Source organism: Hipposideros armiger, unplaced genomic scaffold, assembly GCF_001890085.2.
Source record: "Hipposideros armiger isolate ML-2016 unplaced genomic scaffold, ASM189008v1 scaffold_44, whole genome shotgun sequence".
Taxonomy (NCBI): Eukaryota; Metazoa; Chordata; class Mammalia; order Chiroptera; family Hipposideridae; genus Hipposideros; species Hipposideros armiger.
This window is the reverse complement of record NW_017731394.1, coordinates 4,248,810-4,263,620: the sequence shown is the minus strand read 5'-3', so window position 1 is coordinate 4,263,620 and position 14,811 is coordinate 4,248,810. Positions and strand designations below refer to the sequence as shown.

The following is a 14,811-nucleotide window of genomic DNA, read 5'->3' as shown; positions in this document are numbered from 1 at the left end:
TCTGACTCTCCTTCTTGAAACTACATCTGCTAGTTGAACATGAAGGCTGGCCTCTGTAAGCCTGCCCTCCTGGATTTGCGTGCTCGTACGGACAGTTTTTCTTTGCATGGCTATGGAACCAGCCCGTTTTCAAGCAGCGCCTACATAGCATGGAACTTTCAGAGCCTGAGTCTCTCTTGAACCACCTTCACAATTTGGCCATAGCCAGGGCCACCTACACTATTATTCTTGGCATGCTGTTTTCTCAGATCAATTCACTTTTTTGGAACGTTCATGTTTCAAAAGGAAACCTCATTTGCCATAAACGCAACTCAATGATCAACTCAACGCAAACAAAATGGTGTGAACCAAATCCTAATTAGACAGCGTCCCCAGCTGAAGATACTAAGTTTGAGGGCTGCTCCCTTTTCGTTAAACAAGGGAGACCATCCAGTCTTACAGAAGTGTGAAAGACAGCGGCGCAAACCAAGCCTCTCCCTGGCACAAGCAGAAGCACTAAAGGAAAATAAGGGGAACATTTTCTAACCACAGGGCTAGTGTCCTTTAATGCCACTGCATGCATGGACCACCTAAAATTCCCCACGTATCTGTGGTGGACACCTCTCCTTCTTCGCCAAGAAGGTTTATTGGGCATCTACTGTACCAGGTACTTTCTAAAGACTAGAGAACCAAAACACATTAAAAAAAAAAAAAAGGCCCTGCACCAACATGAGACGTAAAACCTATATTTAAATAAACAAGGTCTAGGATAGCCTTCTCACCAGTCTATCCCCTTAAGCAAAAAGCCCCAGATTCAAAACTGCAAAAATTAGATCCCAGCCCATAGCCCCAGAGACTCAATATTCACCAAGCAGTTTCTCTGATTAAGTTCTCAATAGAAAATGACATGCGGTTATTAGCTGTTAAGTGTCTGGCATACTTTGCAAGCAGCATTAACTGCCCCCAAAAACCTCAGGGCCTCGCAGATAAACAAGTCCCCACCCAAATGCCCTTCCCCAACTGTCTTATGGTAGCCCCCAATGCCAAAAGACTAGCATTTAAAAAGCTGATTGAAACCATACCGAACCCTGTCTATTTTAAATGTCAATGAGCAAGGCAGCTGGGCGGGCAGGCTTCTCCAAGACTGACTGAAAAACCACTTCTCTATAGTTGGGTTTAAAAATCAATCAGTAGAGGCAGCAAGAGAAGGCTGTGAGGACAAGACTGACCTTTGAGTCAAGGGCAACTCAAAAGATTCACATTTGTGACTAATTATCTCTTTCTTAATCGTTATATTCATCTCTCCCTGGACAGGAGCTTTCTTTCAAGCAGCTGAGACATCTGACCTAACTGAATTCCAGGCTTCTGTAGGGTCTTGCTCTGTCCACATTAACAGTGGCTGTTTTCGTGTGTGGTTAAACAACTGACATTCGTCATTCTTTTAAAGTACGCATAAAAGTTTAAGCTTCTTGAATTGTGAAAAGAAAAATAAATAAATGAGGATGCCTGTGTTGTTTTAAAATTGCTTTGAACTGTCTTAAAAGTATGTTCTCCTTGGATACAGAATAATGTCACTAACCTGAAACCACGTATTTTTATGTTACTTTTCCATTAAAAGAGGCGGATTACACTAGGGTAACAAATATGCATATATAAAAATTTAATGAACACTTATTACTGCCTTACCTTGTGCTAGTCACTGTTCTAAGCACTTCATAAATAATAATTTATTTAGTCCTCACAACAACCCTATAAGGTTGGGTCCTATGACCCCTGTTTTTACAGAATAGGAAACTGAAACACAGAGAGGTAAAGCAACTTGCTCAAGGTCACACACCTTGTGGGTGGCTATGGTGGGTGTTGACCCCAGGTAGTCTGACTCTGAGGGTCATGACCTTGACCACTCCCCACTCCCCTATGCTGCCCGCACCCCCCACACACACACACACACATACTATGTGATGCGTGCTTTACATGTGTTATTTCATATAAACCATACAATGACCTATAAGGTAGGTCATATTTTTATTCCCGTTTTACAGATGGGGAAACTGAGGCACAGAGGTGAAGCAGCTTGCCCAAGACTCTCAGCTAGTCAGTGAAAAAAAGTGGGCACTCTAATTTTGCTGTTTATGCTAACAAGTAATAGGTTTATTATTTAAAAGAATTAAGACGTATTGTAAATTTTCTCAGGTTTAACTTCTCATATGGTGAAGCTAGACAGAGATAATCCAAATAAGATATAATTTTTAGGAGCATAAAGGGGTTCCTGAAACCAAAGGCCTGCCCAACACCGTAACCTCTGTAAGAGCGGGGACCACACCTGCCTTTTCTGTTTTTTGGCAGCAGTGCAGTGTGGTGCCCAGCACGTAGAAGGAACTCGGTATACATCATTTTGGATGGTGAAGGAATGCCCAGGTGTACAGTATTGGCCATCCCTCTAGGTACATGTCCCCACATGCACAACAGTGACTATGCTTGGACCCACACAGCTTACCTGGAAATAGTCTGTAATGAACGATCCAAGTTCACTCTTCAGCAGCCGCCTGGGGAGAGAGAGACACTGTCAAGCAGCCCTTAATGTTACAGCTCCTGGTGTCTAGTTCACAGACACATGACGCTGATGGAACGCTGACCAATGGCACAGAGACCGGGGCCAGGCCTCAGAAGGGTGCACTTTCCTCGGCCCTGGTAATATCCCTCCACCAATGTTGCTAGGGAATGGGGGTGATGGAAATCCTAGAGGGGGATCCTTCTGCAAAGTTCACTCTGCAAAGACCAAAACCATCTCAAGGGGGTAGCCACTGGAGATCCTGATTTTAATAGAATTGGTGGGGACAGGCCAGGGTACCTGGTTTCATGTGAAGCAAAGAAAACCCAAAAAAAAAAGGCAAGGAAGAGAAAGACCACAATTTTGTAATCCTCTACATTTGTAGACTTTATGGTTTAAAGTGCATTTTTCATACATTCTTTAACCAAAGAGGGGAAAGTATGTGTGCACAGGGGGAGAGACAATTATTATCCCTCCTGTGCAGATAAAGAAATAGAGGCTCGGAGATGTCCCCTAAATAAGTCAGTGGCAGAGTTAAAATTCAAACCCAGACCTTTTTTCAAATTCAACACCATTTCCCACAACCCCGTCCTGTCTCCTCCAAATGCCCCAGAGACATTCAGCTTGGTGCATGGTTTGGGCAGTCTTACCGCCCACCCCTGAGGGACTGAGGGAGTCCTTCAAAGGGGATCACAACGGGGAGAACAGAGTTTACTGATTCAGGCAACAAACAGTTTACTGAGGTGCCGCCCTTTATGTGCTAGACATTGTTCTAGCACCAGGTGCACAGAAGTAACCAAGATGGATGAGGTCTCTGCTCTCAGGAAGTTTCTATTCTTGGGGGGAGGGGTGTGGAAAGATAGCATGTCAACAGATACACGCACAAGGTAAGTTCTGAGAGTCTAAAGTGCCAAAAAGACAATTAAAAATAGGAATATTGGCACCAGGTCTCCTCTCCATGACAAATCACAGGACCATTCCTACTGCTCTCTTTTTTTTTTTTTTTTTAAAGATTTTTATTGGGTAATTGGGGGGATGGGAACAGCGCTGGGGAATTGGGGGAAGGGGAACAGACAAGTTGCTGTCGTTTTGTTCTTCAATCTAGTTGTGGAGGACGCTGCTTCACTGGCCCAAGTTGGCACCATCATTGCGCTCTTCCCAGGCGAGGCAGATCAGTCGCCGGCTTCTGGACGGCCGCTCACTGCGGCTGCTGGCCGCTCACGCTGGCTGCTCACGCTGGCTGCTCACGCTGGCTGCTCACGCTGGCTGCTGGCTACACACGGTAGCCCGTGGCAACCCACTGCAGCAGGGGCTGCAGCCTATGCCGTCGCCAGCAACTCATGGCAGCCCAGCTCCAGGTTGAGCTGTTGTTCAGCATCTTAGCTGTAGAGGGCAGTGTCACTGGCCCTCATATGTGGGATCCGAACCGGGGCCCTCTGGCATCCCAAGCGAGTTCTTAACCATCGCGCCACTCGGCCAGCCCCCTACTGCTCTTTCTTTAATTTGACCCAAACAAGATGAGAAAGCAGCACACAGGAATAACTGGTTCCCAGGTCCAGTGCGTTCCCTGGGGAGTACACTCTTCATGGTTTCAAATGACTTTATTTACTCAATCCATCAGCCATGGTTATTAAGTATTAAGAAGAAAAACACTCAAGCTTCTGACAACACCCACTGGGTATTAACTCCCCCCCAAAAAAACACGTTCCCATATGTTGCTATAGGATACATAAGTTCCAGCTAGATATCATTCTGTGCAGAACAGGCAATAAGACTGAGACAGAAGTAGAAGAGACATCCATGATCTAAATGTCTGTATTGAAAAAGAGCCCTGGAAAGCTGCAAACACGTGTTGAGCAAGGAAAATACCTTCCTTTTCCCATGATAGAGATGTGTCTGTGATGGGTACTGCACTTTGAGACCCAATTTAATGGCAGGCTCCTGGAAGGCCACCCCATGAACACAACACAGGGGTTCCCCCAGACGTGGGCAGGTGTGACAGACACAGAAGTCTCATCAATCACTGGGCCAACAGCAAGTGGGTCATTGTGGCTTTTTGAGGCTAGAAGCATCTCTCAGAAAAGAAACAGAAGCCCCGTGGGTAGCCCCAGATGGAGGCTTTGAAACAGGAGAAGGCAGGGAGGTTGCTTCTGATGCTGGAGGGAAAACCACCTCCCAAAAAATCTTGATGGCCATCGGGAAGTCTCAAAATCAGAGGTGAAGAGGCCAAGCTTCATCCAAAAGTGGGAAAACTAGTCCTATTAATGGGCTACTTTGAACAGTTTCCCCAGCATACCCTGGGCACTCATGATGCTAAGGGATTAACACAGTTCGGAGACCAAATGACATGCTATGGAATTGGCGTCCCAAGGAACCCACGCTGGGGACTCACTGTGCTCATGCAAATGCATCAGGTAAACGGAAAGAGAAAGAGCTCAGTGGTAAGGTAGGACTTCAAGGTCAAGGACTACGGAGACCCTCCTGAAACAAGGTGGAGGAGGGATCTACACAAGTGTAACAATCGTTAACCGGCGCTGGACATGATGACACAGACAATTATTACCCAGGGACATTTCACAGAGGCACTCTGAGAACATCATGATGCTACCCAACTGAGGAATCCAAGAGGTCTCCTCCCCTACCTCTCAGAGAGGACGGAAAGGCTGCCGGCTACAGTGAGGAGAAAGGCACGGCACCCTTATGGTACAGCCAGGGCTGCAGCAAGCCACGGTCAAAGTCAGAATTCTGCAGAGCATTACAGGAAGACAAAGCTTGAAGTAGAAATCAGCTGATTTCTACCTCAAAGGCTACGTGTGAACTTGATGCAACTGCCTAGACAAAGGCAATGCAAAAACGACTCTGAAGCTAAAAGCAGCCATACCAGGGCAGCGAGATGGTGATGGGTAAAAATAATGCATCAGAACACAGAGGTGCTTCCACCATGTTGATAAGGGTGATCCTTGTCCTTATTGAGGGACCAGACACAGGTGTGGGAATCTGCTTCATAGACTTCAGATGTCATGGACTATAACCAGGTTTGGTAAGAGAATCATACATTTGTCCTTTCATCAAGTCCTGAGTGCAAAACCCTCTCCACTAGGTATAGTCATATAGAATTATCTGAACAGAGTTGACCCTATCTGATCATTTAAGTCTCTTGTCCTGGGTGGACAAATCAGTAAGGTCCCCTGTCCCTTACAAAATCCTGTCTTATTTCAGTCTGAGCACATTATGAGTTAGACAAGGTCACTGGGAGTGAAACTACAGAGTTTTCATACTGCAAAATACAGGATTCGACATAAATGCATAGCAACAAAGTGCTCATAGAAAAATTATGGCTTATTCAGACAACAGAATTCTATGCAAGTGTAAGAAACAAAAGGAATTATATAAATGCCTAACCCCTATGCCGTACATCTAAAACTAATATAAAATAATACTGAAAGTCAACTGTAATTGAAAAAAACAAAAAAACAAACAAAAGGAAATGAAGAAGTGCTCTAAGTAATGCTATGAAAAGATCTAAATTACATGAAGTAAAAAGAAAAATGCAAGATGCAGAATAGTGCGTACGTATAACATGCTACTCTGTGAAAAAGAGAAAAACACATTTTTATTAACACAACACCAACAAATTCACCTGTCAAATCTGTTCTCACTTGCTGTTCTGTAATAGCTACATGCTTTGGTTCCCAGAAGGCCCTTGGAACTGAAATATATATACCCTAATTTTTAAACACACACAATGCACACATGCATTTTTTAAAATGATGTATAAATGCACTGGGTTTTGTTTCCCGCTCTCCATCTCCCCAAGTAAGAGGTTGGAGAAGGTTGAAGCTGCTGCTGGAAATTAGGGAGGGCCACAAAACACCTTAGCCAACTTGATTCCCTGACGTCCGGAGACGCTGGCTGCAGATGCCATATTGCCTTGTCAGGCCTCAGTCCCTGGGCCTTGTATAAAGTGTTGAGAATTCCCGGCTGCTTTTCCATAAATATTCCTTATATAGGCATAAAGAAGCCCTGGAAGAATAAACAATAAACTATTGCTATATTATCTTCGGGGGGATGACCATGAACTGTGTTTCTGGGGTACTGGAAAGGGAGATTCTTCACTGTGTGTGTGTGTGTGTGTGTGTGTGTGTGTGTGTATCTCATTACATATTTAAAATGTTTGTACCCTGTGAACACAATCCTATTCAAAACTATTAAAAAATGTGGGGTTTTTTTAATTATTAAACAATAACCACCACCCAAATTACCTGGATGGCTTGAAGGAGAGAACACATTGTGGGAGCGAGTTCCCATCAAGGGCACAATATCAGAAGCAGGTGTCCTGGGATAGCAGAGAATCCCACAGGCCTGAAAACCTGCCAGCCCAAAACCCCCTCAGGCTGGTAACCCAAGAATTTAACTCAGAAAGAGAAAGAGTGGCGAGAGGGCAGAGCTGGCCCAGCCGACCTGAGAGCAGACGGCAGCTGAGTCATACTGCAAACTCCATCTTCTATTTCTATCCTCCTGTGTGTTCTGCTTGCACCTCGCTCACAAGGAAAGGGCACTTCTGAAAAACTCTCCCCTGGTCTTAGCTGAACTGAGAGAAAGAGGACTTTCCCACCCCTCTGCCTTGATGCACCGCCTCCAGGAACTTGGCCGCGGCTTCCCTCCAAAAAAGGGAAGAGCAGCTGATAGCGAATAAGGACGCTGTGAACGAATCCACTGAATCACAGCCCTTTCCTGAAAACCTGTGATGTGTTAGACATGATGCCAGATGCTACAAGAAAAGGATGGAACAGCTCGGACAATGATTTCTTCCCCTCAGAGCCACTCTTTCAGGAGGCACAGGAGCACCATCTTCTCCAAAAATGTGGAGTCCAAGTATCCAGACATTAGAGATGTGCAGACCTAATTCTCAGAGGGACAACTCACCCTGCAGCCTTCCTTACTAAGTGTGTGGGCTTAGCTGTAAAGCACAAGAAGAGAAAAGCAGGAGAAAAACAATAGAATTAAAGAGCCTATGGTTTGGGCCGGCCGAGTGGCGCGATAGTTAAGAACTGGCTTGGGACGCCAGAGGGCCCCGGTTCGGATCCCACATATGAGGGCCAGTGACACTGCCCTCTACAGCTAAGATGCTGAACAACAGCTCAACCTGGAGCTGGGCTGCTGTGAGTCGCCGGCGATGGCATAGGCTGCAGCCCCTGCTGCACTGGGTTGCCATGGGCTACCGTGTGTAGCCAGCAGCCAGCGTGAGCGGCCAGCAGCCGCAGTGAGCGGCCGTCCAGAAGCCGGCGACTGATCTGCCTCACCCGGGAAGAGCGCAATGATGGTGCCAACTTGGGCCACTGAAGCAACGTCCTCCACAACTAGACTGAAGAACAAAACGACAGCAACTTGTCTGTTCCCCTTCCCCCAATTCCCCAAGAAAAATCTTTAAAAAAAAAAAGAGCCTATGGTTTGTGGTTCCCAAGATGCGAAGAGATGACAACCCAGGTTCCCACGGCCTAGGACGTGTGTTCCTCCAGCCAGGGGCCTAGAATCCCCCAGCCTCCCTTCCACTCTTCCCACCCTTTCTGCGGGTTCCTTCCTGACAAACAGGAAAGTAATGACTTATTGGAGCAAAGATAGATAGATAGATAGATAGATAGATAGATAGATAGATAGATAGATAGATATACGAGGTGTGTCAATTAAGTTCACGAACTTGTTATAACGATGTTGCTAACCTTTTTTGATATCAGAGGGATTATTCATTATGAATTTGTACCAACTGGACAAACAGTTAACCAAGTTCACTATTTGATCTGGCCCCCAATGACTTCTTTCTTTACCTGAAGATAAAGGAAATATTGAATGGAAGACATTTTGATGACATTCAGGACATCAAGGGTAATACGACGACAGCTGTGATGGCCATTCCAGAAAAAGAGTTCCAAAATTGCTTCGAAAGGTGGACTGGGGTAGGTGCCGGGGTCGGTGCATAGCTTCCCAAGGGGAGTCCTTCAAAGGTGACCATAGTGATATTCAGCAATGAGGTATGTAGCACTTTTTCTAGGATGAGTTCATGAACTTAATTGTCAGACCTCATAGATAGATAGATAGATAGATAGATAGATAGATAGATAGATAAATAGATAGATAGATAAATAGAGACAAAGAAATAAAAAACAAATTGCTCCTAGGACGGAGACTGACATTTTTCCCAGTTAGTTTTCTGAGCACGCACTAAGTAGCAGGCACTGTTGTCAACAACATGCATGTGGCTCCTCATCTAAGCCTAAAACAAAACTATAAGGTAGTAGTAATATCTCCATTTATTATACAGAAGGAAACAGACCCACAGAAGTTACTGAGGAGGGTGTGCCCCAAGCACATGACTGACAGGAGCCTTACTGGTGGCAGCTGCCTGGGTCTGAAGCCTGACTGTGCCGCTTACTAAGCTACTCACTGCTGTGAGCGATAACCTCTGCAGGGGAGTCCCTTAAACCCGTTCCCTCAACTGGAATTTGGGAATAATAACATAATTATTCCACAGGACTAACACATGGGCTAAAGGAGTCAATCTTAGAATGGTTAGGTCCTAGAACAGAACCTGGCACACAGCTCGGCTCAGCAAGTGTCGGCCACTACAATTCTACCCAGGCCTGTCTGACCTGAAGCCCAAATTCCTTCCTCTAAGCACTCCATTCTATGCTTCTCAGCATCTTCTTGAAAGCATCGCCAGGCCGGCATTTAGCCTGGCATTAAGGACCCTGGTGAAACTCATGAAGGGGGCCGTAGAGTGTGGCCAGACCACCCCGATAAAAGGTAGAGGTAGAACAGGAGAGGCAGAGCTTGGGGAAAAGGATCCAGGGACTTGAAGACTGTGATGGACACAACATCCAAGCTGAAGCAGCTCCCGCTTCATCTGTTTCACCTATTGGACTTCCACGCCAAGTTTCATCTGCAAAAAGAATCCTGATGCTAACCCCACCACCACCAGCAGCCATTGAGCTATTAATAGAAGGAGAAGGAAGTGGCAACCTGAGAAGGATGGGAAGGGAACTCTTACGTGGGACACAACCCAAAAGGGAAACAGGGCATGGAGTTCAGTCGGAAGCCAAAGGGCCATAATAGAAAAAAATGGGGAACCGCTCACTGGTCTGTATTATCTCACCCCCTCTCCCTCCCAGCTGACCGGGTGAGACACCACCCCCAGATGACAAGATTTCCTGTTATTACACAGACTCGGTCATCCCGCCCCTCACCATCTTGTCAATGCAACTTCCCACTTCTGTGGGCCTGAAGGTAAGCAGGAGCAGGAGTCACGCTGGTTGAGAGGCACAGGGATGACAAGATGGCAGGCAGAGCGGGGAGTGGCGGGAACAGAGAAATCACCTCAGCCACTCGCCACAATCTCCCTTGCACACAGGGCAAGACCCAAGGCAGCAAAATCTCAAAGGATGATGAAGCAGCTTGGAGACGGAGGCTGCAGGGCTAAAGTTCAGCCAGCATGAGTTGGGACGGCCTATCAGTTGTTAAATACGTCTGTGCCATTTGGCAATTAGGGGCTGCCCCTAGTACCCAGATCCTCTTGTCCTGACCCCTTGGTGGGATCCAGCCAGACTTCCTCTTGCTCCAGGAATAGCAGGGGCCTCCGGGATCCCTGCCTGATGCTGTAGCTGGTCAGTACCAGTACCTGACTGTTATTAATAAATGCTCCAAAGAGGACCCACCTCCTCACTTCCACAACAGGACATGTTACAAGGCGGCAGCATCTTCTAAGTAGTAACATACCAGGGGTGCCCAAAAAATGTATACACATGACTTGTATTCATCTTTTGTTATCGGTACATATTGAGTATTTCAACTTTACTACCATGTTTTCCTTTCTTAAACTGCGTATACATTTTTTGGGCACCCTCTGTGTGTTAACAACCCTTTCTTCCTTGAGTCCGTTCTACGGGGGCCCATCGGAGGTGGTGTCCATGACTCAGGTAATATGCTAATAGTCTGACACCTCTCTGTTTTCTGCACCCCAGTAGGTGGCAGTGGGGACAGCGAAAAAGATGGAGAAAACCAACAAAGAGCATTTACTGAGCTCCTAATTATGTCACACACGTGATGCTAGGCCATTGGCAGGTAGCACCTCAGAGTTCGCCAACAGTCTCCTGGGTAGGAATTTATCCTTGTTTTGCAGATGAGGAGACCCGTGCTCAGAGCCCTGCCTGGGGCCATCCAGTGGAAGACACCTTCACTCAAACTGAGGCGAACCTGAACATTAGCCAGGCTCCCCCTATGCCCACAGGGATGGGCAGGCACAAACATTGGGGGCTGCAGCAAATCCTCTACAGCCAACAGCCTGGCTTCAGCTCCCACTGACCAGGTCCAGACCAGACTGTGGATCCAGTGTTGCCCAATGTGAACTTCCCAGAGAGGTCTGGACTCTTTAGAGAGGATGTCTAGATTTGTAAACACTGTAGACCAACCACCATATGCGCCAGCCCTGAAGGTTTTGGATTTGCCACTTGCTTCTAACTACTTGTCCCGCCCCCAAAGTCAAGTGTGTTTCTTAACCAGAATGGACAAAAGGTGTCCGCACATAGGCAGAGTCACCTGAGCCAAAGTAAGAGAAGACCTCACTTAAGCCCTCTCAAACTAGGGTCCTTAGAAGACAGTGCCCCACGTACCTCATGATCTATTAATGCATCTATGTCCCAGCACATCAGGCCTAAATATGGGCAATGCCAGCTGTGTACCTTTTGCAGCCTACGTACTGTGTGTTTAAGAACACACAAGGCTCAGGTTCAAATCCCAGCTCAGCTACTAACTATACAATTCTGGGCAAGTTCATCTACCTCTCTGTGCCTCTACTTCCTCATCGGTAAGACAGGGGTACAGTACCTGTGTCATAAGAGTATGGTAAGTTTTAAAAGAGTTAACATATATAAAGCATTTAGGACAGATCCTACTAAACACTATACGAATGTCTACAGTTATCATTACCTCATGGAATCCCGCCTCACACTGATCTGCTCTGCCAGCCTGCGAGCTGCATCTAGGTTATCCTCCTCCTCCTCCTCCTCTCCTCCCAGCCCCTGCCCCCGGGGGCCTGTGGGTCCCACAGATTCCCTTACAGAGATGGAAAAATCCAAAGTGGATTTCCCTTCAGGGGCTCAGGCAGCCAACTGACTCAGAAGTTGGACGTTTCAACTCAGACCTGTCAACAGTCAATTCTTGGAACCTCCTCTTTCCTTGAAAATCTCTGGGGTTTCCTTCGCGACACTTCCCTCCCGACAAGACCAGAAGCAGAGTGGTTGGAGAGAGAAGGAAAATGTGAGTTTCCTGCCTCAGGCCAGCTGCAGATAACTCATCTCTGGTTTCCGGAAACCTCATCTTTGAGCATTTATTTCTGCAGAGAAACAAAATCCTGCAAGGGAGAAGGAGGGGGTGGGAGGACATGGAGAGAGGGGTGGCAAGACAGTGACAGCCTCAGTTGCCCTTCTACCTGACTCCCCACCTGCTCACCCTTAAGGTTTCGGCAGACACATCACTTTCTCCCAAATGTAATTATGTGCCCGTCCTCCGCGCTTCCCCAGCACTCTGGATTAGGCACCACCCCACTTAAAGCATCATATAACTGCCTGCTCAGTTTCCCTCCATCACTGTGCGGTCAGCTCTCCAAGTACGAGAACCACCTACCTCAACAGCTACCCCAGAACTCAGGCCATGGCAGAGAGCACTCCACAAATATTCACTGAAGAAAGGAATACAAGAATGAATGACCCCTCCCTCTACGCACACACTCCAGGCAATCAAAAAGCGAAAGCACTTTGAAGAACCTACTTGACTAAGTTCTTATAGGAACCAGTAAACATAAATTGTAGGGTTTCCTCATACTTATTCTAACTCTCCTTGGTTACAGACAATCCGTAGAACAGTTGGCTAACAACAATGTTTAAGAAAAGTGTGCTCCCGTGTCACAGAGTTTGGCCACTCCAGTTCCTGGAAAAGCTCATGAAACCCAAACCTCTAATCCAGACTCGCTCCCACTGCCAAAAGGCAGCCACATCAGGACCAAGGCTGGAGGGGGGCATTAAAAACCACATCAATGTCCCTTAGAGAATTTAAACTGAGAAGACATGCAGGCCCGGCCCAGGCCAGAACAAATGGAGAGTCAGAGCAGGCACGTGGTAGGTGGTAATGACCAGGGATTTCACTAGACAATATCCACTCCAAAAGGTCATTTTTTTTTCCATGCCTTTAGGGATATAACAATGTGTAAGCCCTGCTTTCTAAGGCAGTTTCCATGGAAAATATTCGGATTTATGGTCTTCATATCGACAGACCATGTGCACTGACTTTTTTCTGGGGGAAATTTGCCACTTTATCGAGTTGTGATTTTCCTGATGAATTTAAAGGTCTCCGCACCCTTCTCTTGATCTAATAATAATGTGTTTTAGAACCCCACCATCCTTAGTCCAAAGTTCTCCCTCATAGCTACCCCCAAGTCTACCTACAAAAATTTAACCTGGAGGGCATTTTCAGTGCCATGTTTTAAAAGAAAGGACCAATTGTGTGCAATGACTTAATTTCAAGGCCCAGTTACATGAAACTTCTACCTTCCTGCTCATCCTTTGAATTGGCTAATATTTAAATGAAGTCACGTTTCCTAGGGGATATACTAACTCCACAGCTAGAAAGATGGTCAGGCCGGCTGGGGTGACCCAGAGGGCTGATTGATTGAAGCTCTGACCCTGGACTTGGATAATCCAACAAAGTTTATTACTGTTTGGCTTGAGTAGAATGGAGAACTAGAGAGTCATTTCCTCTTGCTCTTTGCTCTGCGGAAAGGAGACACAGCTGGCTCTCCTTGAAAGAGCTGAGCCTCATCCAAACGGCAAGTGCAGCAAGTTCTCGCAAGAGCCCATCCTGGTCCTTTCTGGTTCAAAGCTAGCTCACCTCATCCAAGTATATAGAGAAATCTTTATACTTTTCATGGACAAATTCGTCCCATTGCCCTGTGCTCCCATGGGTGGTACTCACCATCATTTATCACTTATAGTATTGCTAAATTTTCACAATAACAAGATAATAATGGCTAAAGTTTACGATGCCCTGGATGCTGTACTCAATGACAGTTTTAGCATTATCTCAGCCCATCCAACCACCATCAGGTTGATGCTATTATTGCCCTCATTTTATAAAAGAAAATAATAGAGATTTCGAAAAACAAAGTGCTTTGCTCAAGGTCCCACAACTAATCTAACCTTGATCCCCAGTCTCCCTGAATCCAAAAGCTACCCTTCTATTAACAAGTTAAAAATTCTATTGAAGCTGGCACAGATATTCTGGCACACAGAGCTACGAAAATTGATTGGGAAATGGGCTTGAGAATAGCTACCTATTTTCTCCTTCCACATCTTCTTCCCTATATTCCTACCGGCCTGTGCCCTCCACCTTCTCACACACACACACACACACACATACACACACACCCTCCCCACTGGTCATGCCTGAACCCTGTGGAGTTTATGGATCTATTCTGCAAACAAGTTTCCCAAAAGAAAAGAGAAAAGGAACATCAAAACCCAACTGTCTATTCGAATGTAACCAGACCGTACATGTCTGTGTCGGCTGTAATTACTAAAATAAGGGCAGCTGTGTTTGTTTCCACGTAGGCACGTGCAGATGTGGGAACATGTGCAGGTCAGCTCACTTTATGCAACTTGGATGACCAGACTACACGTGTGCCTGGGCTGCGTTTCATGTTCTCAGTTACACTCTGAGTTGTCTCTATGATGTGAAAGCCCATCTCCATTCTCACCATCATCCAAGAGAAAGCCAGAGGAGGAACGGTTCAAGACATGGGTAACAGAAACTCTGGTTTTCAACAGCTTTGACTGATTCTGGGTTCGACTCACCTCTGAGCAATCAGTTTCAAACCCCAACTGTATGTATGTCCTGCCAGCCTGAAAAATCACCCTAAACATGGAGAGAAACATCTAGTAGCCCCCTAAGATCCAGTACTGGAAAGGAGTATTGGGGGGGGGAGTGTCATGTTGCTCAGAGGAAGGTTAAGAATCACAGCACATGAGGGAAGATGGGCTCAGAGGCTCAGGAAAGGGAAGACGGCAGAAAGAGATCGAAACCATTGCCTTAGCCCTTCTTCGAGCCTGAAACCTCTCCCTCTGACACGACAATATAGTACAAAGAGCAGAGTTGTTGCTATGAACTGAGTTGTGTTCTCCCCAGATTCGTATGTTGAAGCCCTACCCATCTCCTGAACACGATGGTATCGGAGATGG

General features: G+C 46.3%; 1 protein-coding gene across 9 annotated transcripts in view; it reads right to left on the bottom strand.

Annotated features, from left to right (window-relative positions):
- Positions 1–14,811, bottom strand: part of PRR5L (proline rich 5 like) — a 110,210-nt gene that overhangs the window by 30,721 nt on the left and 64,678 nt on the right. For all 9 annotated transcript variants that reach the window (XM_019639521.1, XM_019639518.1, XM_019639527.1 and 6 more), the window contains one exon: positions 2,477–2,525. In XM_019639521.1, the coding sequence (XP_019495066.1) occupies positions 2,477–2,525 (49 nt within the window). The remainder of the gene's footprint in view (positions 1–2,476; positions 2,526–14,811) is intronic.